At 41.0% G+C, this 27,390-nt stretch overlaps 2 protein-coding genes across 2 annotated transcripts; one reads left to right on the forward strand and one right to left on the reverse strand.

The window, feature by feature from the left end:
* Positions 1 to 2,074: 2,074 nt before the first annotated feature.
* Positions 2,075 to 4,259, forward strand: MYCFIDRAFT_127396 (uncharacterized protein; the record flags this gene model as incomplete). Its single annotated transcript, XM_007923260.1, has 11 exons — positions 2,075 to 2,144; positions 2,197 to 2,232; positions 2,287 to 2,331; positions 2,383 to 2,676; positions 2,725 to 2,746; positions 2,800 to 2,926; positions 2,979 to 3,038; positions 3,097 to 3,149; positions 3,210 to 3,526; positions 3,593 to 4,012; positions 4,042 to 4,259. The coding sequence occupies 11 exons, from the start codon at positions 2,075 to 2,077 to the stop codon at positions 4,257 to 4,259; spliced, it is 1,662 nt and encodes a 553-aa protein (XP_007921451.1).
* A 602-nt stretch (positions 4,260 to 4,861) lies between these two features.
* On the reverse strand, positions 4,862 to 5,784 carry MYCFIDRAFT_128799 (uncharacterized protein; the record flags this gene model as incomplete). The annotated part of the gene is made up of 2 exons (XM_007923261.1): positions 4,862 to 5,483; positions 5,639 to 5,784. The coding sequence occupies 2 exons, from the start codon at positions 5,782 to 5,784 to the stop codon at positions 4,862 to 4,864; spliced, it is 768 nt and encodes a 255-aa protein (XP_007921452.1).
* Between the last annotated feature and the right edge of the window lie 21,606 nt (positions 5,785 to 27,390).

Raw genomic sequence — 27,390 nt, forward strand, 5'->3', positions numbered from 1 at the left:
GCGGACCTGCCTTCTGCAAATAAGAATGTAAATAATAGAAAAGTAAAGGCGGCGGGGTACCGGCGACGGCGGTATGCTTAGTCTATCGTCTATAGCCGCGTCGACTTATCGCTAGTAATTTCTTAACTCTTTCGCTTAGTATAGTCTAACTGCTACTTTCGTCGATAGTGCGGAAAATAGCGTTAGAGTAGGTCGTTAGGATTCCTCCTAGGTGCGGAGGACCTTTTACCTTAGGAGGAGGAGGGGGATAGTAAACCGTAGTTCGGATAGTCCGTTTAGTAACGGTTAGTGCGTTTTTCTTACGCTAGTGCTTATAGCGAAGCTACCATTTTGTTATAGTTCGAAACGTGGTTTTAAAGTGTGTTAATTCATGTTATGTCTATCTAGCTACGGAGGAAGTATGCCTATAAGGCGGCTAGTAGTAGCCGCCTAGGTGTCCCTTCCCTCCTAGCTTCGTAACACTTTACCTTAGAGCTAGGCGTATCTCTTATATAGCTTTAGATAATAATTGCTAGGTACTATAAGTATATAGATAGCTAATACTATACTTAGTAATACTCTTAGTACTAGAAGGCTCCTAGCTAATCGTGCCTATAGCTCTATCTACTATCTAAGCGGCTTCGAGTACTATAATCTACGTTAAGAAGCACTTCTAGGCTTCCTATTAAACTATAACCTCCCTCTAAGATAGACCTTCTATAGTAAGAGCCTAATAATCTTTAAGCGTATAAAGAATAGCGTACTTAGTAATAGATTATATATAGCCGATAGTAGGCGGCGTTATTTGAACAGCAATAACGATAGGCTACCTAGTAATACTACTAGTACTAGTAATAATAATAATAATAGTCGCTTATATATCTAATAGAACGGCTACTTTACTACTAGGTACTATAGTAGTAGTACTACTAGTCTGTCTAGTAGCATTGTATATAGTAGGCTAGTTAGTAGGCTAGAGACTAGTATAAGCTAGTATATATAGCCTCGCGTAGTTATAAGGCCGTAGATTATAACCCGTATAGATCTTAGTAGATAGTAACTAGTAATGCCTTATATAGCAGTAGTACTACTAGTCTATCTAGCAGAATTACACATAGCAGGCTAGTTAGCAGGCTAGAGACTAGTACAAGCTAGTATATACAGCCTCGCGTAGCTATAAGGCCGTAGATTATAACCCGCATAGATCCTAGTAGATAGTAACTAATAACACCTTAAATTTTACTATACTACTAATTCGCTAACAAACTTCAGCTTCATAGCTGCCGGCAGTAGTATAGAGGTGGTTGCCCGGCCGGTAGTAGTTGCGGGGATCTGGAAATCGCGTCCCCATGCGATTTTGTTAGGAACAGCGGATTCCATAATCCACTGTATTGCTGGGGCTCGGGCGGGTAGCTGGGGCTCGGGGAAGTGGCGAGGCTTGCCATCGAGAATCAAAGGTCGGAAAAGATGGACCTAGCTTGTGCGGAAGAGCGATTGTCCCAGCCATTCGGCGTGTGCTTGCATTCTCACGCGTCGATCTGAGGCACTTTGCGTTGTCTCGATCGAGCACTTGCTGGAGCTGCTGCACCTTCGAAGGCCCATTTCGACCTGCTTGAGCCTTGCGGGTCTATAACGACACACCTGTTTCTCTGCACGGACGCCATTTCCAATCTGCCTCGACATCACCATGCCATTGCGAGACATTCAAGAAGAACAGATGGGTACCCACAGCAGATTTGCCAAAAGAAAGCACAAAAGAGCTGCGCGAACGGATGTGGGATGCCAGATGCAGTGGCTGCAACATGGATATGCGGTGCACCCACAAATACCAACAGTGCGAGCCAGCTACAGCTGGTGACCAGAGTGCCATGTGTGGTTGACCCCCACCCGCCGTCTTTCACGGAACTGAGGTCCGGTCTTATGTGAGGGTGATGTTGCTGGCGATCTTAGTCGCTTGATATCTGCGAGAGGGAGCAGGATCGTACGGCGAAGCGTAGGGGCTGCTCTTCACAGACAGCTTTGTGTCTTGATCTTATCCGTCCTGGCATTGGTGCTTTCCATATCTCAATTCTCCACAGCGTAGCAGGATTCCGACATGGCGGAAGGACGACCAGCAACCCAAGTACGAAAGCGCCAATCTCTTGTGCTTTGCTTTGATGGCACAGGTATGAAGCAAAACACTGAACATGACTTCGCAGCCTAGCTGAGTTCTGAAAGGAAACAAGTTTCAGGGCGGCCAAGCGGATTCCAACAGTGAAGAACCCCCGAGTCACTGTTTTGCGGTGTAGCGTGATTGACGTCTCATAGTCATCAAAATCTACGGACTCCTTGACCGGAATGATCCAACTCAATGTATGCGGGTACGAAGATTTCGAGACTTCAACTGACTAACCGCTGCCCAAGACCACTATTACCAGCCAGGCATCGGCACTTATGTCGAGACGTCCTCTCTATCCCGCAAAAGTACATACGGCCGCGTCAAGTCATGGTACAGTAAGGCCAAAGACCAAGCCATTGGTACTAGTTTCGGAGAGCATGTAATGGCTGGCTATCGCTTCTTAATGCGCTTCTACAATGATGGCGATGCCATTTACTTCTTTGGATTCTCTCGGGGTGCTTACACCGCTCGCTTCCTTGCGCAAATGCTCGATTATGTAGGTCTGCTCAGCGCCGGCAATGAAGAGATGATGAGATTTGGTACGTGATTCCCGTGCCACTGAAGAACAAACTGACTTTTTATATCAGCTTGGAAAACTTTCTCGAAATGGTATTCCCCCACCGGCTCTTCTATTCAGAGCCCAGATATTCATCGTCGAGCAGGCAAATGAGAAGCGAAGACACTGCAGCAGAAAGAGCGAACAAGCAGAAGACTTTCGAATTTATGCAGAATTTTCGCCAGACGTTCAGCAGACCCGTTGTTCGAATCGAATTTCTCGGGTTGTTCGATGTAAGACATGACAATCAAGGTCGACTTTTCGAGTTGTTGCTGACTTCCTCAGTGTGTCAATAGTGTACCGCAATTCGAGTCGGCTTGGATGACAAGAACACGATTCCCGCAAGTTCTTTTCCGAAGACATACTGCTCATGCACTGACCAATCTTCAGTTATACTGCAAAGACATCGGCACGTGTCATAAGACATGCAGTCGCGATAGATGAGCGCCGCGCTAAGTATTGCAAATTCACCTTGCCTAATGATTTCTTGACCTTCCTGACAAGCACGATCTGCAGGTTTCGCCAAGACCTCCTTTCCGAAAGACGCCAAACACATCCGTCTCACCACCATCATATGGAGCAATGGCACCTCCAGATCCCTGGGGAGAAGGGGAAGCTTACGAAGAAGCAATCAATCCAAAGGACATTGTCTCAACCGCACTTCCGCGCGAAACAGCGCCGGCGTATGGCCATTGATCTCGGGCCAGCTTCGTCAAGCGTTTCAGTAAATTCGGGAGACGTCGTTCGACATAATCCTAGAGATGACGATAGTGATGGCGGCGAAGAAGATGAGCGCCAGGATATACTCGAGCTTTGGTTTGCTGGACAACACGGTAAGCACTCTAAATGAGATTAGCAAAAGTGCATCAAATGCATGCTAAAGTCATCCTATATGGTAGGCGATGTTGGAGGCGGTTGGACTTTAAATGAGAATGAAGAAAGACCAATCAGTGACATTGCACTGAGCTGGATGGTTAGAGAAGCGCGCAAAGCGGGTATGCCGTTCGATGAGGAGAAAGTACAAGCATCCAACTTGTTTGTGGAAGATCCAGGACCGAGCGCAGACATGCAGCCAAACGACATTCCACAGCTGAAAGTGGAGGGAGAGTCGGTGCATGAATCAGATTTGTCGCGATGCAAATTGCAATTTACAACATGGCACGAAGAAATGCACAAACTAGCTGCCGAGGGCAGGGTTCATGATTCTCTCGCTTTCGGTGGTGGACTTAGCCGCCTGGCAGTGTGCGCTTGGCAGTTCATGGAATTCATGCCCTTCCGAAGAATGGATCTTCAGAAAGACGGCAAGTCGACTTTCCGCTGTGCTCGCATTGCGCTAATTGGTAGGCAGGCTCATGGAAGGCGATCTCGTGGCCACTGCCCCGTGGAGAGACCAGAGATATGTCTCACGATTGCCAGATCCATTCCTCGGTGATCAAACGAATGGAAGCAGATCCGAACTACAGACCTGGTAACCTCATTGTCGGCGGAGGAGGCAGGGGCTGTAGGAAAGCTCCTGATTCTTTTGGCATGGTATGTCTGGCTTGGCATCAAAGTTCATGTGTCTGACAGTTTTGCGTATCTGACCTGACGATTCCAGGGCGAATGGCGGCCTGCAGTGAGCGGAGGAGGAGAAGCGTACGTCAAAGTGCACCCGGCCAATGCGGAGCCCATCGTCGATGGATGTGGTGACAGCAACGGCATCAAGTGAGCCAGAAGGAGGTTCGGTGTTTGCTGGAAATGGGGTTCTCGGCACTGGCCTTCTCTCACACGCACGTTCGTACATCTGCATGTTGGTATCAGCCACGTGAGATCGCTTTGCTCCGACCGACATGCTATTGTCCTCGCGGCCGCCGTATGCAACCACCAACAGAGTGACGTTAGACATTGTGCTATTGGGTGGAATACGGAGAGGGTAAGATCGGAGAAGCAATTCTTGGCAGTGCCGGGCCAGAGGCCGCCCGCGAGCTCGCTCCTTCCAACTTCAGCTGCGCCTGCGCCTCCACTGCCCTCTCTAAATTGTGCTGTGTCTCTCGTGGCACCAAGTCGTAATCAGCTGCGCAAAAGCGAATCCCGTTCCTTGCTGTGATTCACCCAAAGCTTCCCACATGCAATCATGCCTAGTGAACATCGACGCTTCACCCCATAGACCACTTGTCAAGGCCTTCAGATCAGCTGTCGACTGCAACCGCCCTGCTTGTGGTCTCCGTATCTGGCATCCATCCTTTTGGACGCTCCGCTCCACGGACCACCAGTCCATACAAAGACTTCTCGACTTTCTCCACCGAGCTTCTCATCACATCCATCTTCTTGCCAACATCCTTGGCAAATGGGCCATTACCGGCGTGTAGCGCTTCGAGTGCCGAGCGAAGAGCGCGCATGTCATTGAGTACGTTTCGTTCCCCTCCAGCATTTGGTCCTTGGGACAGTCCTGGCAATGCCCCACTAGTAGCCATGCTCGTGATAGCAAATCGCATGAGCTCTCCCGTCATGTCGAAGATACCCAGAATGTAGTCCTCCAGACTGAGCTCGACGCCACGTCCCTCCGAGTTTTTACGAAGTAATATAGCGGCGTCCTCGTAGCTCACTATGCTTGCCGTGGTCAGGTAGTGTTCGAACGATACGGCTTCCATCCATTCTTGGCATCCGCCACTGATCTGCCGAGCGTAACGATGCGCATTGAGACCTTGCAGATCATCGCTGACCGAGGAAAATTGAGCGAAGATAGTTTCGTAGTATTGTTTGTTATTCTTGACGATGTTCGGTGGTATTGGGTTGCCAAGCGTTCGCACTCTGTCAATCAATCGTTAGGTATGGCGTCGCGAGCGAAGAATGATGGAAGGTGCTAGGCTCAAACATACCTTTGCAACGCAAAAATTCTGACGAGAAAGATTAGCTTGAGGATCGGGATGAGTGGGTGAGTGCTTGTTGAGCTTCTTTCTTCTCACATCTTTTTTGAAGCGGCGGTGATGTCTCTTGAAGCCTTGATGATGCGTTCTCGCCGATCGTGATGCTCGTCTAGCTCACTTTTGAATTGCTCGAACATTGCCGTGAATGGCGACGAGGCGGCGCCGGCGCCGTCTTTGCCTTCCATTTCCGCGTGAGAGCGCTTGCCCATCAGTAGTGTCTTCGCGAATGCAAATTGACTTGTGACGTTTTCAACGACGTTTGATGTCCATTGTAGCGAAAACGCTCGTCTCAGTGATTCAGGCACTGTTCTCAACGTCTAAAACCCTCAGCTCTAGGGCCGCAGTCCCTCTCGTGTCTTTGAGACTGCGCGATATCCTTAGTACTATTTAGCAGATAAATATATAGTAAAATACAAACTGTCTATTAAAAACCCCAAGTGTTATACTTCCTATTCTTTTTTATTAGAATAATATATTATTCAAAGTATAGCAAAGCTTTAAATATACTTCTACTAGTAGTAACTTAGGAGCAAATAATAATAGTATAACACATAATATATAAGAAATATACACCATAAGCAAATTTCTATAGAATAAGAATATAAGTATAAATAATAATTGTTCTAAGTATTTTAATAAATATAAGCAGAGGATTAGACAGGAATCTACTACTAGTAAAGAGCAAAAGAATTTAGTTTAGAAGAAAAGAGTCGAAACGCGGCTTGTCTAGCTTATAAAAGGGCCCGGACTAATCCTACTAGGTTTAGCTTAGTCTACCTCTATCTACTATCTACTACCTAACGCGACTATTATATATTTATATACGCGTTTTTTATATAGAATATAGTATAATACTATCTCTAAGACTTAGTCTAATAATAGAGATAGTATCGCTATAGAAACTAGTAATTTTCTAACTATTACGGGTAAGCAACGCGTACGTAGATACTAGATATAAGACTTAATAGATTAGATAAAGAGCTAAGTCTATCTACGTAAATCCGAATAGTTTTATACGGTGCGCTAAGCGCTAAGTAGTAGGTTAGAGTCGCGTAGGCCGAATGCCTAAGGCTAGCGCTTTCTACCTAGGGCGTAGCCCTTTATATTACCCCTATCCTCCTCCCCTTCTTTAGCGAGGATAGAAAGCCCCTCGTAGTTTCTATCGTAATTACTTTATCCGTTAGATCTATACCTATCTAAGCTTCTCTAAAGTAACGCGCTCGTAGTTTCCTCCTTTACGATTAAGGTTTCCGCTACTTTCCGGTCGGTATTGCCGTACCTAGGGTCTTAACGACTATAACTTTCTTCGCGACTGCTAAACCGCCCTCTTTTACCTACTTACCGCCTTCTAAAACGCGCCGTAACTACGCTTTCGAACGCTTTACTTATAATCGCGTCTTCCCTTACTTTCGCGACCTTTACTTCTACGTCGCTCCCTAGGAGTATTAATATTTCCCTCTTCTTCTTCTTCTTCTTCTTCTTTTCTTTATATATACCCCCTACTACTACTACTACTACTACTATAGCAAGTCCCTCCCTATACTCTACGATTTCCTTCGTAAAATTAACTTATCCTAGATAGCTCGTCGAATCTACTATATTAGTTGCTATAACTCCGGCGAGGACTACGCCGATTAATCTATAAGGTTCCCGCCCTATTTATCGTAGGGTCTGCTAACTTCTCTTTAGCCCGCTAGCTCGAGGGCCTACGCTAATTGCGCTCGTAAGAGAATTACTTACGCTCTACTATAAGTTTTCGCGATTCCCGTACTAAAGCCCTCGCTAACTATTTAGTCCTTAAATAGCCTACGTAGCCTACGCTAGCTATACCCGCGCGACCCGCGGTACCGTCGCTAAGAAGCACTCCGAGCTTCTTAAGGTTCTTAAGGTATAGAAAGCTCTTAAGTCTCTCTAGCCGTAGGGATTGCTATCTAGGTAAGATTTCCCGTTTCCTGCGATAAAACCCTCGCTAACTATTTCTTTTAGCGCTATCGCCTCGGAGGTAACGAATACTGTTGCTAATATCGTAGTATAACAAACTTAGACGTAAGTTTATCTCTATCCTTAGATTTTCTTTCGCTAATCTTCTTTTCTCTTAGGGATATTCCTACTACTCTCTATCTCGGTACTAATCGTATCGGTCCGCCGGATTAGCTAGGTTAATAAGGGTTTCCGTAGGTTTTCTAGTAGGCTCTAGGTAGTTTTAGAGGTAATATTATATCCTTTTTCTAGTCCTAAGAGGACCTCCTAATTTCGGGCAGAGACCCGATACTTACTTATAAATACCTAAATAAAATTCTTCCTATCCTAAATTATATTTCCTTTCTCTAGTGTTTCTAGTAAACCCTAAATATTTCGTAAATAAAAGCTAATAAGTTAGTAAAAACTCCGAAAGTTAGTAAAAATCCCTAAAATCTATAAATTAACTATCGTTATTCTACGGAAAAACTCTAGGTTACCGCGTTATTTCCTCTGTTTCCCTTTCTTCTCCTAGTCTCCTAGAGGTCCGTCGTTCTTCTCGATTTGTCCGTATCTCGCTTCGAAGTCGTTAAGTACTAAGGTATCCGCGATATAGTCTAGGGGTTCCTACGTAGGTTTATAGTACCCGCTCTATTTTACGAGCGCTTCTTATCCCCGGCCCCGCTTCTTTTTCCGAGTATATAGGATTTCTTCGACCTACTATTCTTTATACGTCTCGAATAAAATAGGGTCCGGCTATTTATCGTCGATTACCTACCCTAGTAGAGGGTCTCTACTCGCAAGTCTTAGAAGGTCGGTATAGAATACTAGGTAAATGTTACTAGGTATCCCCGAGAGTTATACTAAGATAGGCGACAATACCTCTTCGACCGTATACTTAGCGTATCTCGAGTCGAGGCTCTCCTTTAGTCTATCTATCTAGTAATTCCTTAGGTCGAGCTAGACCTTATCTCCGATATAGTATACCGGCGCTAGCGTCCTAGTTTTATTCGCGCTTTCCTTTTGTTTCTATACTACTTCCGCTATTTATACTTAGTATAGGTCTAAGATCTTTTTAATCTTATCTACGAATTCCTCCGCTCGTTTCGCCGCGGTTAGCCGCCTATCGATAGCTAGGTCCTCTTCTAGCGGAATAGGGGAGGTAGATTCGTAGCTATAGGTCGCGAAGAAAGAGCTTATTCCTAATCCCGCTTAGTGTCTCCCGTTAAACGCAAGTTCTGCCGTAGGAAGCTATTAGTCCTAGTTAGACTATATTTAGTTAATATAGTTCCGTAGGTACGCTTAAATATCTTAGTTTACGCGCTCCGGACCTCCGTCGGTTTATAGGTAGTAAGCGGAGCTTTACCTCTGTTTTATACTAAGTAGTCGATATATTTCCCTTTAAAAAGTACTTATCTAATTTATACCTCTATCGCTAGTAATAGTACGAGGCAGTCTATAATACCTAACCTAGTATTTTAGAAACAAAACTGCGTATTCCTCCGCTTTTATAAAGGGAGTACCGATAAGGGCAATCTATTTGCTAAGGCGGTCTTTAATTACCTAAAGATATCGATTCCTATCTAACTCCGGTAGGTTAGTTATAAAGTCTATCGAGATTTCCTAGAAGAAACGGTCGGGTACCGGTAGTAGCTTTAGGAGACCGTATTTACACTCTCTCTATACTTTATTACGTCTATAATAGTTGTAATTCCGTAGGAATTGTTATACCTACTTCGACTATAGCGGCTAGTAGAATTCGCGACCTAGTATAGAAGCGGTAGAATCCCGGCTAGAGTAACTATAGAGCGGCGAGTCGTAGATCGATTAGATAATCTTCGTACGTAGTATATCCTATTATAGTTCTTCGGCTCCTATGTCTTTATATTCGGCCTCCGTCGTAGCTAGGGCTCCTAGAACCTAGAGTTTGCCGCGATAGCGTAGGAACCCCTTAGGGTCTATCGTATAATCCCCGATCTAAATTTTCGCTTTAATTTCCGGTTATAATATCCTGTATCCCTTACGGACTTTCCGAAACACCGTCTAGTATACTATATCCTTCTCGATAATACTTTTCTATATTTCGTTTATCTCTAGGTCCTAGAATAGTTTAGCGCTTTCCGGCGGGGCTTACGCGGGTTCCGTCTTATTTATAAGTAAGGATAACGGGCCCGCCTTAGTAGTACGTAGGAAGCTACGGATCGTAGTACTAGAGATTTAGACGTTTTCCGGCTAGTTTAGAGAGAGATCTAGGTCTAGAAATCTCCGGAACCTCGAAAGCTTATCGTCTTAGCCTAACGTATCCTATTCTCTCCTCGATAAGGTATCTAGTAGGATAGCCTCGATTTCCGGCCGGTAGACTAGGGTAAACTAGTACTTCGCTAGTTCTTCCTACTATCGGATCTGTCTCTCGGACAGCTAGCGCTTTACTATAAAGTACTCTAGGTTCTTATAGTCCGTCTAAATCGTAAAGGGGCTATATAATTTTAGCTCGGCGTCCTAAAACTTAATACTAGATACGACTACGAGTATTTCTTTATCGTAGATATTGTAGTTAATCTCCGCTTTGTTTAGTTTCTTCGAAAAGAAGCCTACCGGTCGACGGATACCCTCCTTTTCTTAGATAAAGGCGCCCCTAATCGCGAACCCGCTATAATCTATTTTAAGGAAGGTAGAAAGGGACGGGTTCTACTAGACAAGCACCGGGGCGCAGCAGAATTTATCCTTTAGCGTCTTAAACGCCTTATCCTACTCTTCTCCTTAGGAGAATAGGGTTCCCTTACCGGTTAGCGCAGTTAATAGTGCGGAAATCTTAGAATAGTTCGGTACGAATATACGGTAATAGTTCGTAAATCCTAAGAAACGACGAACTTCCTTCTAGGTCTTAGGTACTACCTATTTCTATATAGCTTCTACCTTTTCGGGATCTGCTAATACTCCTCCTCCGTTAGCGTAGACGATAAATCCTAGGTACTTAATCTTTTTCTAGGCGAATTCGCTCTTTTTTATATTAAGGTAAAGGCCTCCGTCCTAAAGCTTCTTAAGAACGGCCCTTACTTTACGGAAATAGTCTTCCCTCGTCCCGCTCGAGTAGATAACTACGTCGTCTATATATACTAACGCGAAATCGTCTAGATACTCCTATAGGAGAGTATTAATATACTGTTAAAACGTAGCCGGGGCTCCGGACAAACTAAATAGATATACTAGCTACTCGAACGAGCCTAGCCTAGTACGGAAGGCCGTTTTATACTCGTGTCCTTTTGCTATTCTTATCTTATAAAAGGCTAAGACTATATTAACCTTAGTTAACTATCGGGCCTCCGTTAGGTTCCTTATAGTATACGGGATTAGTAGAAGGGAGTATCGGTCTTACTTCGTAAGGGCGTTAAGCGCCCTATAGTCGTAGTAGAACCGTAGTCCTCCCTTAGGTTTCTTAACGAATAGTACGGTATAAGAAGGGTTATATTAGCAGGTAGATAGGGTAGTCGTGAATTAGTATAGTATTCGATAGAGATCTAAGAGGAGAGGGAGGAGGGTAGGCAAGTTAGCCTAACGCTAAGCGCTAAGCCCTACCTAAGGTACTAAGACCCTAGCTTTACTCGAGCCTAGTTATATGCTAATTACGTATAACCTCTTTAGTCCTAATATACGCTTCCCTTCTAAAGGCCGCGCCCTCGTAGCCGGTCTTTATTCTAACCTCTATCGCTACTAACTTAGCAGGTCTAATAAGCTACTCGATCCGCGCTAAATTGAATACGCAACTACCGATTATATAACTATATTAAACCTTACCTTTAATACAACACAATGTCTAACTCTAACTGCGCTATCCTTGTATATAATAAAGTAATATATAACTACGAGAATTAAGGGCCTTCGACTAATTACAATACAAGCGCGTCTTCCCTACTATAATAGATAGACGTACGAGGTATTATAGCCCTGCCTCCGTTCTAAGTAATGTCGTTCCGAGTTCTCTGCGTCTACTCTAAAAGACCTAGAAATGTCTGCTTCCGAGGGTTGTTCTTATTATTACGAGGGCTATTATTTACTATCGTAATTTTACTAGCCCTAATTAGTTAGGTTTAGCAGCCTTTAAGTGTTAACTAATTATATCTTTTCAAAAAACTCAGTTCTTCGAGTTTCTATAGGTAAGGGCTATTATAAGTGTAATAGTTAAGGTTCGCCTTACTTAAAGGGTCGGAAAGATCGAGGAGTAACCTATTGTCCGTAAGATCGACCCCGGCTAGCTTAGCTTTATAGTTTTTGCCCTTAGTTAGTCTATTAGTCGCTTAATCTTTTAGGCGGCTTAAAGTTTTAATTAAAGTTTTAATTAAAGGTGCCTTAGGCTCGTAGTATAGGTAAGATTGTCTTCGCAAGTATAGTAGCAATAGTAGGTAATGTTAATAATAGCGGCGCTAGTCGTCTTAGCGCTAACTCTACCTTCTTCTAATTTCCTTCTTTAACTAATAACAACTCGGCAACACCGTTACTAATATAGCTGTGTCCTTCCTTTCTTAAATAGTAATATACTCCGTAACACTATTACTAATATAGCCGCGCCGGCCGCGCCATTACAAGCGCGACGCTGTTCTCGCCGATCGCCTAGGCCTCGACAGAATAAAGGAACAAGAGGAGGATCTAAATACTAGGGGAAGGGTCTTATAGGGCGTATTAGTAAAGAGGTAGAAGCCTTAAAAGAGCAGTAACCGATTAGCGCGTCGTAGCGCACTAGCGTAGTCTTATTGTCCTTTGCTAACAATTGCTTGTAGCTAATTAGTTAGCTAATAGCACCCCGGGGGTAGCATTAATCCTAGGCTTAGTAGTAACATTATAGGCATTATAAGCTCTTAGCCTTCTTCGTGTTCTTTACGCTAGTCTAATACTTATCTAACAACTTAGTTATATCCTTAAACGAGTCTTTAGCCTCCTATAAGTCCTATTTAGGTAAATAGCCTTGCTATCTTAATAGGTACTCCTTCTTGCCCTACCTAGTCCGATGCTTTAGGATACGTTCTATAGACTATAGCTCTTTACTATTAGCTAAGACTTCTTCTAACTTAGTAGGCGCTTTATCGCCTTCGCGCTAGTAGTATAGTTTAAGGAGGGAGATATAGAAGGTGTTATAGATAGTGTAATAAGGTAGAAGCTATAACTAGTAGGCCTAGCTATTGCCCTTCGGTTCTCGGATGCGAAATAGGCTAATGTATCTTAGTGCGAGCTTAGGCCTTGTTTTACTATTAGGCGATAGGTGTTTGCGGATGCGGAGGTTCTTAGTACTAAGCATAACTATATCGCCTTATTTAAAGGTTATTAGTGCGTAACGCTTATCGTAGTAGGCCTTTTAGTATTCTTAAGCCTTTGTCAATTTCTTAGCTATCTTAGTATAGATTTCTCGCATCTTCTAGATACGTTCTATTGCCGCTAGTGTCTCTAGTACTTAACGCGCTTCCCTTTCCTTACGCTCGGCCTCGAGCGAGGTAAATAGATCTTATAGCAACGCGGCGTTTTGACCAATTATAGCTATATATAGTAAAACCTTAGTTAATAAGTGTATACTATTATTGTATACGAATTCTGCAGGCTATAGGAGATTGACCTAATCCTTAGGATTCTCGTTAATATAACTACGCAGGTACTGCTATAGGGTAGCATTCTATCTCTCTGTTTAACCGTTAGTCTATAGATAGAAGGCTGTTAATAGCCGATGCTTTAGTCTTAGCTATAGGCATATTTCGCTCTAATAGTACGATATGAATGTCGAGCCCCTATCGGAGACTATCCCCTTAGGGGTTCCCTAATAGGTATAGAAGATGTTAGTCTATAGCGCCTCTGCTATATTAATAGCAGTCTAATCCTTACGCGCCGGGATATATCGAGCGCCTTTAGTAAATCGATCTACTATAATAAGGATAGCATTATATACGTCCTTGCTGCCTCTACGCTTAGTAGGCGGAAGGCCTATAATAAAGTCTATTATAAGCTCTATAAATAGCTTGTAGGGGATTAGTAATAAGGACAACTCGCTAAAAGGCTAATACTTCGGTGCCTTAATACGTTAGTATATAGCACACATATTTACGTAGTCCTTTATATCCCGCTTACTATTTAGCTAGTAGTATATACGTAATAGTAGCTCGTGCGACCTCTCTATACTATAGTAACCGGCAAGCTTACTATCGTAGTATCGCTTAAGAAGTTCTTATCGGATCGAATGTTTAGCGGGGATATAGTATCTGCCCTTAAACTTTAAATAACCTTTGTTATCGATCGACTAGTTACTCTTACTAGATCGAGTCGTTCGCCTACTTACAAGCTTATTAATACGTTTAGTAGCAAAGGCGTCCCTCTACTAAGTACGTAATAGCTTATCTATAAACGATTAACTATCCCTATTTATAAGGTTATTTAATAGCACCCTCGCTATTAAACGAGGTACGTATTATATATATCTAATAGCACTAGCAGCCGGATTAACTGCATTAGTGCTTTAATCGCTGTTACTATATATAGCGATAATCTATATATAGGACGTATAGAAATAGCGAAAAAAATGGCAGCGAACAATTAGAGACGAAGGGAAGATAGTTAAGAAGGAAGGGAGGACGAATAGAAAGCACTATATACTAGGGCAGAGGAGGTACTAAAGGCGGAAGATAGAAGAACCCCTAAGAGGGCATATAGGATAATAATCTTAGAACTCCTTAGAGGACTAAAAGCAATCTACAACTAGGCAAGCTACGTAATTACAAAGGTAGCTAATATAGTCGCAGCAAAGATTACGAAGAAACAATAGGAGACAAGCCTAAACTACCGTACCTAGGCAGCAGTAGCTAGTTAGGAGGCACTAAAACCCCCGAGGACAGTAGTTAGAGTCTATATTACAGACCTATAGGAGCAAAAGGAAATCTAAGAACTTATAGGGAAAGAGATTGTAGAAAGAATTGCAGTTAAAGAGGTAATTAGGGCTAGGAACGAAGGTAAAGGGGTAATCAAGCTATTTATAGTACAAGAGTAGGACAAAAAGAAGCTAGAAACACAAAAAGAATAGACGACTAAGATAGGGAAAACAGCAAAGGTCTCCTAATAGCAATTTATAATTATAGCCTATAGTATAATAAGACGCTTTAAGGAAGAATAGGATATTAAGAGCCTATAGAGACAAAACCAAGCTATATGCCTAGGCCTAAAGATTACAAAAGTAGTATAGATCAAAAGGAAAATCGAAGAGACTAAGAAGCAGTCTTCCCTAATTATCTAGATAGGGAGTACAGAATAAGCTAATATAGTACTAGACTAGGGGTTGTTCTAGGACTTTAAAAGATTAGAAACAGAGATATATAGAAGCAACTATAGGATAATATAGTGCTTTAAATGTCAATACTATAGATACTTAGCAGCGAAGTGTATAAAGACAACCAATACCTGCTCCTATTATATAGGGGATTACTAGGTTAAAGAATACAAAGCATACAAGGGAGAAGCAAGATATATATACTACACTAAAAGACACCCCTCTTAGGCGAAGGAATGCCTAGTAAGAATACAGGCAGTAAGGAAGGCAAAGGAAGCTAGAATCAATATACTAAAAAGATACACAATAAGCTAGGGCAGCTAGGTACAGAAGCAACCTAGCTAAGTGCTACAAAAGAGGTCTAGGTAAGATAATAGGTTTACATTTAGGGCCTTACTAGCATAAGAGAGTTACTAGCAACTAGGGAGACTAAGATACCTTAATATTGCAGGAAAGGAAGCAGGGTAGACAAAGCTTAGTCAAATGTTAGTCTAAAGTAAGGGAAGACTAAAGGAAAACTTATAGGGAAATGATATAGATAAAACTTAATAAACATTACAATATCACTGAACATTATATAGTACAATATTAATAAGAGCAAAGATAAGGTATAGAGGAGCTTCCTTCAAGTACTAAACCTAAAAGAACATTACATTATTGCAATCTAAGAGCCCTAGCTCAACCTATATATAAAGAGACTAGTAACTATTAAAGACCTAAGATACCACCCAATTATCTACAACTAGGGAGCCCTAAGGACATACATCTATATTAGCAAGGAGATAGATATAGAAACCTAGTAGGCTATACTATAGGAGGATAGGGACCTAATATTAGTTCAAGTAGAGATATCCTAAGGTATACTCTAAGTCTACTATATATACAACCTACTACTAGACTTAAGAAGTAGTACCTAACTGAAAACCCTAGAAAGACTACCTAGAGTTATCTAGGGGAACACCTACTAAATCCTACTTAGGGATTTCAACCTCTACTACCCCCTCTAAGGCTTAGACTTTACCCTAGCTTACTACTTCCTAGCAGGAAGGCTAATTGATATATTAGAGAGGGAAGGAATAGAAATTGTTACCCTAAAGGGACTAACTACTTAGAAGGCAAGAGGAAGCAGTAGTACACTAGACCTATGCTTTGTATTATATTAAATTAGGAACAGGATTACAAGATGCAGGGTTAACTAGGAACTAGAAGAATTATTAGACTACTTCCCGGTGCAGATTAAGCTAAATATCTAAGCTAATTAGGAAAGGGAACTAGAGGAGAAGCTTAACTAGAAAGGTACCTAATAGGGTAGGATTAGGGAGGAACTAGAAAGGGACCTAAAACTAGAGGAACTCTTAACAAAGCACCTACTAAGGCTAGAAGACATTAATAAGGCAGTAGAAGAACTAACAGGAATCCTAAAACAGGTAGCTAGAAAGCATACCCTAGCAAAGAAACATTCACTATACTAGCAACTATACTAGACTAGTAAGTATATAAAGAAGGTTAAAGCAGCAAGGAAGGCTAGGAAGCAGTAGACACAAACCTATACCTAGGAAGCATAGGATAACTACAATAAAGCCTACTAGGAAAAGAAGATCTAGATTAAGAAAGATAAGATACAAGAATAGAGATCTATAATAGGAATAATTATAAAGAAACTAGAGGAGATATAGAGGATAGCTAAATAGGCAAGGAGACCTAAACATAATAAGGACATACTACTACAATTCCCGGACATTATAGACTAATAAGGACAAATGCAGACTATAATAGAAGGGAAAGTAAGAGCCCTAGGCTAATACTTCTTCTATAGAAAAGTATAAGCAGACCTATTAGACATAAAGGAGAAAGAATAGGAGACTCTACTACTAGGCACACTAAGAGACACCTAGGTCAAACCCGAAACTATTAAAAGGATCCTAAAGAAAATTCTAGGTAACAAGGCACTAGGAGAAGACAAGATCTATAATAAACTTCTAAAAGTATATAGGAAGGGGCTAGCCCTAGCACTAGCTAATATCTTTTTATAAAGCCTAGCACTAGGACACTACCTAAGACTATTTAGGAAGTCCCTAACAGTAGTACTAAGGAAGCCCTAGAAGGAAGACTATATACAGCTTAAGGCCTATAGACTAATAGCCCTACTTAATACAATAGGCAAGGTACTAGAAAAAATCGTCGCTAAAAGGCTAACAACCTTTACCGAGGAAAGGAACATCCTTCCTAAAGGCTAGATAGGAGGAAGAAAGAAGAGGTTAATACTAATAGCTATAGAACTAATTATAGAACAGATCAAGCATATCTAGCACTATAGTTAAAACTAGGTAGCAACCCTCCTCTCCCTTAATATCTTAGGAGCCTTTAACAATGTCTCCTATAAAAGGCTCCTATATATACTTAAATAGAAAGATACACTAAACTGGATAGTCCAATTCATTTAGTCCTTCCTATAGGAAAGATTAATATAGCTCATTCTAGGCAAATTTAAATCAGACCCAATGCTAACTAAAAAGGGAATCCCTTAAGGATTAACACTCTCCCTAATCCTCTTCCTTATCTTTATAGCAGACCTACTCCTACTCCTAGAATCAAAAAATACATTAGCATTAGGGTTTATAGATAATACAAACATCCTAGCCTAGTCTAAGATAATAGAAACTAACTATAAGATCCTAGAAGAGAAGTACTAGGAGTATAAAAAATAGGTAAGGAGGTATAGAGCAAAATTCGCCCTAGAAAAGTACTAGCTTATCTACTTTAGCAAGGCTAAATCAACCTATAACATAAAGCAATCAATCACTATCTAAGGCTTTGAAACCCAACTATTAGCAGAGCTTAGGGTACTAGGGATCTAGCTGGATCTAAAACTGAATTAAGGGCTATAAGTAAAGAAGGCAAAGCAGAGGGCAGATGCTAATATACAATCTATTAATAGGCTTATAGCCTCTATATAGGGGGCTATATTCGAGAAAGCCAAAGTTATATACAAAGCAATTGTTAAGCTAGCAATACTATATAGAGTACAGATATAGACAGCCTAGGAGAAAACACTAAAGAGGATTGAGCAACTAGTTAGTAGGTCCTAAACCTAAAGCCTAAAGAAAATCCTAGGAGTATATAAAACTATACTAACAAGGGTAGTGGAAATGGAATTAGGGATCCTATTAGTCAAATAATACTTTAAGGGACTAAGACACTAATATACAGCAAAGACAATAGAATACCTAGTCTAACAGACTATCTAAAAGGCACTAGACAAGATCAAAGCCTAGTACATTAGGACTAGGAGGCGGGATAGACTATAAATAACTCCCTAAAAAGTTAAAGACCTAGAGCAATATAGAGTCTTAATAAGAGAAATGCTAGAGAGAAAGCTTTAGGGACTAAATATAAGGCTAAAGAAAGACAAGCTAAAGGGAGAGAAACAAAGCCTAGCAGAATCAATTACTAGACACCTATAGGAGCAGGAATAGAACAAGACATAAGCCAGACTAGGAACCCTAAAGGTACTAATTAAATTTGGTCAATACAACTACTAGCTCTATAAGGACCTAACTAGGGCCGAGGCAAGCCTAGCTATCCAAATTAGATCTAAACACATTGGACTTAGATCTTACCTATTTAGAAGAAACGTCCTAGGAATTGAAAGTAGAGCTTGCTAATATAGCTACCAATCTTAGAACCCTAAGTATATACTGCTAGTCTGCCCTTAATAGTTAGAAGGTAGAAGTAATTAGAGACTAAAAGCAATAGAAAGGGAATACGACAAGCTAATCTAGAGCAAAGAAGACCTAAAGAGGATAGTAAAGTAGATTATTAAACAGGGATTTGTATAACAATTCGCACTAGCAAGGGAAACTAAGGAGTAGATAAGAAGGAGGGAAGAAGAGGGGGAAAGAAGGGCAGGGCAGCAGGTAAGGTAGTTAGAGGGTAACAACTATAATACTAGTACACCCTAGAGGAAGGAAAACAAGGAAACGAGGAAGATTAATACTTATAAATAGGACAGGAGGGAGGTTTTTACCAACTAAGTTAGTTTCCTACCTAAAACAATTTATAGAAACAGACCTACATAGGCCGGAAGGCACTACAACAGGCAAATAAAATATCTATCTATCTATCTATATAGCGATATCGACTAGGGAGTTATTATAACTTCTCCTATCTGTGTCCTTAGCCCTTGCCTTAATACGTACTATTAATATAGTAAGAGTATTAATATGCTTTAAGCCGTCGCGGAGTCCGGTAAGCCGCTTATCCTACGCGTGCTTATTAATAATACAGGCTATAGCAATCTTATGCTATAGGGTTAGAAACAAAGAATTAATGTGTTAGGTCTCGCTATCGTAATTAGGTCGCCTCGATAGGCTATTAGTAGGGTTACTTACGCCTAGCCGGTATAATACATTAAAATTAAACCTAGCGAGGTAGACGGCCTATCTAGCCTGTCGACCTATAACCCTAGTAACCTTAGTAATACTACGGAGGTTGTTATAGTCTATATAGACCTATATTGTATATTAAGCCCTATCGAGGTAGTGCCTCTAGTACTTAAAGGCCTCGACAATAGCTAAGAGTTCTTGCTTGTAGGTCTCGTAGCGACGTTCTATATCGATTATCTTCCGTAAAAAGAAGGCAATCGGGTACTAATAATAGTCCTTGTCCGATTGTTAGGACATAATAGCTAATATAGCAAACTGTAAAGCGTTAGTCTTAATACGGATTAGTTTGCTTAGTACGAAGTAGTGTAATAAGGGGACTTTAGTAAAGCGCTTGTTTAAACCATTAAAAGCGGCTTGTGCTCTATTAGTCTATTTGAACTCTCTAGATAGATTAGCCTTAGTCTTAGTGAGCTTAGTTAATAGCATTACATGCCTCGAATAGCCCTTAATAAACCGGCGGTAGAAGTTAGCAAAACCGAGGAATAATTGAAGCTCTTTAATAGACGTAGGAATAGGCTATTTAGTAATCGTTTTAATCCGATTAGGGTTAGCCTTAACACCCTCGGTTAATACGAGGAAGCTAAGGAAGGACACCTCCTTAGCAGCAAAGGTATATTTAGAAGGCTTGCAATATAGGCTATAGGCCCGTAGGCGGTCGAGTACCTTACGTACGGCGGCCTAATGTTCCGCAATGTTAGGTAAGTGTATATAGACTAGGATATCGTCTAGATAGACTACGCAGAGGTAGTCTAATAGGCCTAATAGGGCCCGATTAATATAGGACTAGAACGTTATAGGGGCATTAGCTAGTCTAAATAGTATAACTAAATACTCGAAATAGCTATAATAGGTATAGAAGGCTGTTTTCTATTCGTCGCCCTTGCGAATGCGGATACGATAGTATGCATCCTTAATGTCTAATATAGTATAGAAGTGTGCGCTAGAAAGGCGGTCGAGGGTCTTATTAATAAGTAGAAGTAGATAGCGATCTTTAATAGTAATAGTATTAAGCCTACGATAGTCGATATAGAGGCGTAGGCTACTATCCTTCTTTAGAACAAACAGGATAGGTGTACTAGTAGGGCTGTTACTATACCGTATCCGGCTATTAGCTAGGTTTTCTTCTAAGTATTTACGTAATATAGCAAGCTCTCGTTTACTAAGGTTATAGAGGGGCCTAAAAGGGACCTCTTTGCCCTCTATAATATTAATCTTATAATCCGTCTTTTTAAATATAGGCAATGTCGATGCTAGGTAGTGTTTAAATACCTCGATATAGGTCTCCCTAATAGTCTAGGGTATGCGAGCGAGCTAGTTAGAGTCTATGCTATTAGGAGGTACAGGTTTATCGTTATTACTACCGAGTAGGTCGGCAGTCGGATTAGCTAGAGTTAGGTTGCTAATAAATAGGACCCTAATATCGTTAGGGCACTCGCTAATATCGATATACTTAATGTCCTCTTTCCTAGCGATTCTAAATTGCTACTTCTAGATGCTTAAGTCTATAACTATAGCGTAGTATTTAAGAACAGGGTTGCTAATAACGATATCGGAGGGAAGGCTGTCTATATCTACTATATAGGCAGTAAAGTCTAGTAGGCGTTCATTTCCGAGGTCGTCCTTTAGGACTATAGGAATATAGTAGGCCCTATAGGTTAAGTGCCGAGCGTTATTAAACTAAGCAAGGGTTGGCAGGTTAGTCCTAGGCAATTGTCGAAGATCTAATTGCTTAGCTAGGCGATAGCTAATAAGGGCACTAACTAAATTCCCTAGATCTAGTATAACCTTAGTCTTATAATTAGTGCTATACGAGTCTAATACGAGACAGCCTAAGGTGCGTATAATAGCTAGTACAATGTCGATAGTCTTACGCCGTATAAGGCTAATAGTTAGTGCGGCGCTTATTCTTTTTTCGAAGGACCGATAGGGGTAGCATTAGCGGCTAAAAGGTGCTTACGGTACTCGGCGGTAGTACGGTCGATTCGGGCCTAATCCTTAGGTTTGTCGCATTAGCCTAGTAGATAGCTAGTGCTATTATAGTTAAAGCACTTCAACCCGGTTAGGAGATTGTTGCTATATCTACTCGGATTGGCGCTAGAATTAGAGGAACGATTAGGGTATATAGAAATAAGCCCCTTCCTTGCCCTCTTCCTCGCTAGAGGTTTCTACCGCGGTATCGGCCCCTGCCTCTTCTACGTTAGTCGTTACTGTTTCTATTGTTAGCAGTATTGGTTTAGGGAGTACTTCCTTAGTTTCTACCGCGGCTACTACGGTTAGTAGATAGTCGTATCTTAGATTCTAACCGTTGCTATAGCTATACTATACGCTCTATAGTTTCGACTTTAACTATGAATTGAATACGTATAAGATTGGCCTGTTTAAACACACGGCGGCGGTCTAATTTAAGGACTAATTCCTATTTCAATTTAGGGCGTATTTCGGAGATCTAGATAGAATTAGTTTTAGTCGGGAGGTCGTCTTCGAGGGTCTTTAAATAGGCCTTAAATAAGCGAGCCGATTGATTAGTCTTTTGTTTAGCTCGAAGGTACTAGTCCTAAGCGTGTTGTTGCCTTAGTATAGGGTTTCTAAGGGTGTCTAGTATAATAGTTTTGTAGGTCTGCTACTAAACAGTAGTCTAGTTATTAAGGGAGTTAAAATAGTTATCCTAGGTGCGTTTTAGGTCGCCGTTAATATACTATATAGCATAGACGACTAGTAAATAGTTATTTAGAAGAGCCCTTAGTACGTTTCGTTAGTTAAGCTTATAGTTACGAATGTAGTCGTTGTATTGCTTTCGACTAGAGCTATTAAATACAGTATAGTCCTTAAGTTTAGCATCCTTCTTTTAGACTAGGACTAATAGTAAGGAAGGCCCTGCTATCGGCTTAGTGTTAGTTATTAGGCCCTCCTAAAGGCGGCGAATTTCGAGGAGGTTGTCCTTTAGCTATTGTTTTTAACGTAGAGTAGCGAGCCTATTTTAGGTAGCTTCTTAAAGTCTCGCTACTAGCTAGGGGCTAAAGGCTAGTTAGCTATATCGACGGTTAACAATATTGCTAAGAATGTCGTTAACAGGCAATTCTAGATTATTACCTAGGACTATAGGTTCTTTAGTAGGCCTAGTAGTAGGCTCTTTAGCAGTAGGCTCTCTAGTAGCAGGCTCTTTAGCAGGTACTTTAGTAGGCACTTTAGTAGGCACTGTGCTACTAGCGTTGTCGTTACTAGCGCTGCTAGCGGTAGCACGGTTGTTGTTTCGTAATAAACCGGCTATTATAAGGGGCGACGCTAATAATATATTATTAGCCCCTAAGATGCGGATATAGCGGAATTAGTAGATATCGGCCTAGTATGCTTAACTTAGTGTAATAGGCCGTATAGAAGGCCTTGCTTAATAATTAGTACGGTTGTTTCGATAGAATAGTACGTATAGGTCCTGTTCTTCGGGCGCAATATAGTTAGATTAGTCTTATTCGTAGCTATACCGCTAAAAGCTTAAAATAAGGACTATCTAGCTACTGCCCTTAAAGGGTAGATCGAATACTATATAAGAAGGGTTATATTAGTAGGTAGATAGGGTAGTAGTAAATTAGTATAGTATTCGATAGAGATCTAAGAGGAGAGGAAGGAAGGTAGGCAAGTTAGCCTAACGCTAAGCGCTAAGCCCTGCCTAAGGCACTAAGACCCTAGCTTCACTCGAGCCTAGTTACATACTAATTACGTATAACCTCGTTAGTCCTAATAGGGAGGAAGGTAGGCTAGTTAGCCTAACGCTAAGCGCTAAGCCCTACCTAAGGCATTAAGACCCTAGCTTTACTCGAGCCTAGTTATATACTAATTACGTATAACCTCTTTAGTCCTAATATACGCTTCCCTTCTAAAGGCTACGCCCTCGTAGCCGATTTATGTTCTAATCTCAACCTCTATCGCTACTAACTTAGCAGGTATAATAAGCTGCTTAGTCCGCGCTAAATTAAACGCTTAACTACCTAATTATGTAACCGTATTAAACCTTACCTTTAATATAATGTCTAACTTCTAACTACGCTATTACTACTACTATAGTAACAATAAGGTATTATATAGCTATATAAATTGAAGGCTAGTAACTAATTACAATACAAGCGTACCTTCCCTACTACAATAGGTAGGTATACGGGGTATTATAGCACTGCCCCCGTTCTAAGTAAGGTTGTCCGAGTTCTTTGCGTCTACTCTAAAAGACCTAGAAATGTCTGCTCTAAGGATTTATCCGTTTCCGAGGGATTGTTCTTATTATTACGAGGACTATTATTGTTCGTAGTTTCGCTAGCCCTAATTAGTTAGGTTTAGTAGCCTTTAATTGTCAATCTCATCTTATCTTTTTAAAAAACATAGTTATCTAGTTTCTATAGGTAAAGGCTATTATAAGTGCAATAGTTAAGGTTCGCCTCGCTTAAAGGGTCGGAAAGATCGAGGAGTAACCTATTGTCCGCAAGATCGACCCTAGCTAACTTAGCTCTATAGTTTTTGCCCTTAGTTAGTCTATTAGTCGCTTAATCTTTTAGACGGCTTAAAGTTTTAACTCGGCCTTAAAGTTTTAATTAAACCTTTAATATAGCTATTCTTTTAACTTAATTAGTATAGCGCGCTTCCGGCCTTAGGCCGTAGTATAGGTAAGGTTGTCTTCGCAAGTATAGCGATAATAGCAGGTAATGTTAATAATAGCAGCGCTAGTTATCTTAGCGCTAACTTTACCTTCTTCTAATTTCCTTCTTTAACTAACAACAACTTAGCAATACCGTTACTAATATAGCTATGTCCTTCCTTTCTTAAACAGCAACACACTCCGTAACACTGTTACTAATATAGCCGCGCCGGCCGCGCCGATTGCCTAGGCCTCGAGGCCTCGATAGAATAAAGGAATAAGAGAGGGACCTAAGTGCTAGGAGAAGGCCTTATAGGGCGTATTAGTAAAGAGTTAGAGCCCTTAAAAGAGCGTACGATTAGTTAACGCGCTATAGCGCGTTTGTTAATACTCGGTGCGCGTTTACTATAGTAGTATAGTCTTATTGTCCTTTACTAACAATTGCTTGCCTCTAATTAGTTAGCTAATAGCACCCCGGGGGTAGCATTGTTCCTAGGCGGCATTATAGGCCCTTAGCCTTCTTCTTGTTCTTTACACTAGTCTAATACTTATCCAACAACTTAGTTATATCTTTAAAAGAACCTTTAGCTTCCTACGAGTCCTATTTAGGTAAATAGCCTTGCTATCTTAATAGGTACTCCTTCTTGCCTTATCTAGTTCGGTGCTTTAGGATGCGTTCTATAGACTACAACTCTTTACTATTAGCTAAGACTTCTTCTAACTTAGTAGGCGCTTTATCGCCTTCGCGCTAGTAGTATAGTTTAAGGAGGGAGATATAGAAGGTATTATAGATAGTATAATAAGGTGGAAGCTATAACTAGTAGGCCTAGCTATTGCCCTTCGGCTCTCGGATTCGGAAGGGGCTAATAAACCGTAGTGCTAGTTTGGGTCGTGTTCTGCTATTAGGTAATAGGTGTTTGCGGATACGGAGGTTCTTAGTGCTTAATATAACTATGTCGCCCTATTTGAAGGTTATTAGCGTATAGTGTTTATTATAGTAGGTCTTTTAGTACTCTTAAGCCTTTGTTAGTTTCTTAGCTATCTTAGTATAGATTTCTCGCATCTTTTAAACCCTCTTAATAGCCGCTAGTGTTTTAGGGGTTGGTACTTAATACGCTTCCCTTTCCTTACGCTCGGCCTCGAGCGATAAGGGATCTTATAGTATAGTAGCGTTTTAGCCTATTATAGCGAAATAAGGTAATACCTTAGTAGATAAGTAGACACTATTGTTATACACGAATTCGGCTAGTTATAGGAGGTTGACCTAGTCGTTAGGGTTCTTATTAATGTAGCTACGTAGGTACTGCTATAGGGTAGTATTCTGCCTCTCTATTTAACCGTTAGTCTGCGGATAGAAGGCTGTTAATAGCCGATGCTTTAGTCTTAGCTACAAGCAAATCTCGCTCTAATAGTGTAATATAAATATTAAGCCTCGATCGGAGACTATCCCCTTAGGGGTTCCCTAATAGGTATAGAAGATACTAGTCTATAGCGCCTCTACTATATTAATAGCAGTCTAATCCTTACGCGCCGGGATGTATCGAGCGCCTTTAGTAAATCGATCTACTATAATAAGGATAGCGTTATATACGTCCTTGCTGCCTCTACGCTTAGTAGGCGGAAGGCCTATAATAAAGTCTATTATAAGCTTAGCAAATAGCTTCTTTAGAATAGGGAGCGAGGACAACTCGCCGAACGGCAAGTGCTTCGGTACTTTAACTCGCTAGTATACTACACAGGTCTATATATACTCCTTTATATACCGTTTACTATTTAGCTAGTAGTATATACGCGATAGTAACTCGTGCGACCTCTCTATACTATAGTAACTAGCGAGCTTACTATTATAGTGCCTTTTTAAAAGCTCTTGTCTAATCGATTGTTTAGCGGGGACATAGTATCTGCCCTTAAACTTTAAGTAACCTTTGTCGTCGATCGACTAATTGTTATTACTCTTACTAGATCGAGTCGCCCGTCTACTTACAAGCCTATTAATACGCTCGATAGCAAAGGCGTCCCTCTACTAAGTACGTAACAGCTTATCTATAAACGATTAACTATCCCCGTTTACAAGGTTATTTAATAGCACCTGTACTATCGAACGAGGTACGTATTATATATATCTAATAGTACTAGTAGCTAGAACTACTACAACCTCTTCTGCAGTACTGTCGCTATAGATAGCAATATCTTTAATCGAGTTATTATAGCTCGAGCGATCTACGTCCTTCTTAACGTATACTAGAAGAACGACAACTCCGCTATAGTATTTGTTACCGCTACGAGGTCCGGAAGTCCGCTTATCCTACGCTTGCTTATTAACAATACGGACTATAGCAATCTTATACTATAGGGTTAGAAACAATGAATTGATATGTTAGGTCTCGCTATCGTAATTAGGTCGCCTTAATAGGCTATCGGTAGGGTTACTTACGCCTAGCCGGTATAATATATTAAAATCGAACCTAGCGAGGTAGACGGCCTATCTAGCCTATCGACCTATAACTCTAGTAACCTTAGTAATACTACGGAGGTTGTTATAGTCTGTATAGACCTAAATAGTATGCTATGCACTATCGAGATAGTAGCGCTAGTACTTAAAGGCTTCTACGACTGCTAAGAGCTCTTGCTCGTAGGTCTTATATCGACGTTCTATATCGATTATCTTCTATAAGAAGAAGGCAATTAGGTGCTAGTAGGTATTATTAGCCTGTTATAACATAATAGCTAATATAGCGAACTATAAAGCGTTAGTCTCAATTCGGATCTGCTTACTTAGTACGAAATAGTATAATAAGGGGACTTTAGTAAAGCGTTGCTTTAGACCGTTAAAAGCGGCTTGTACTCTATTAGTCTATTTGAACTCTCTAGTTAGGTTAGCCTTAGTTTTAGTAAGCTTAGTTAATAGCATTATATGCCGTAAATAGCCCTTAATAAAGCGACGATAGAAATTAGCGAAGCCGAGGAACGACTGTAGTTCCTTAATTAACGTAGGAACAGGCCATTTAGTAATAGTTTTAATCCGATTAGGATTAGCCTTAATACCCTTAGTTAATACGAGGAAGCTAAGGAAGGACACCTCCTTAGTAGCAAAGGTGCATTTAGAAGGCTTGCAATATAGGCTATAGGCCCGCAGGCGGTCGAGGACCTTTCGTACTATAGCCTAATGTTCTATAATATTAGGTAAATAGGTATAAACTAGGATATTATCTAGGTAAACTATATAGAGATAGTCTAATAGGCCTAAAAGGGCCCGATTAATATAGGACTAGAATGTTGTAGGGGTATTAGCTAGGCTAAATAGCATAACTAGGTATTCGAAATAGCTATAACGGGTATAGAAGGCCGTTTTCTATTTATTACCCTTGCGGATACGGATACGATAGTACGCATCCTTAATGTCTAGTATAGTATAGTAGTAGGCGCTAGAAAGGCGATCGAGGGTCTAATTAATAAGCGGAAGTAGATA

The sequence above is a fragment of the Pseudocercospora fijiensis genome (genome assembly GCF_000340215.1).
Source record: "Pseudocercospora fijiensis CIRAD86 unplaced genomic scaffold MYCFIscaffold_1, whole genome shotgun sequence".
NCBI lineage: Eukaryota > Fungi > Ascomycota > Dothideomycetes > Mycosphaerellales > Mycosphaerellaceae > Pseudocercospora > Pseudocercospora fijiensis.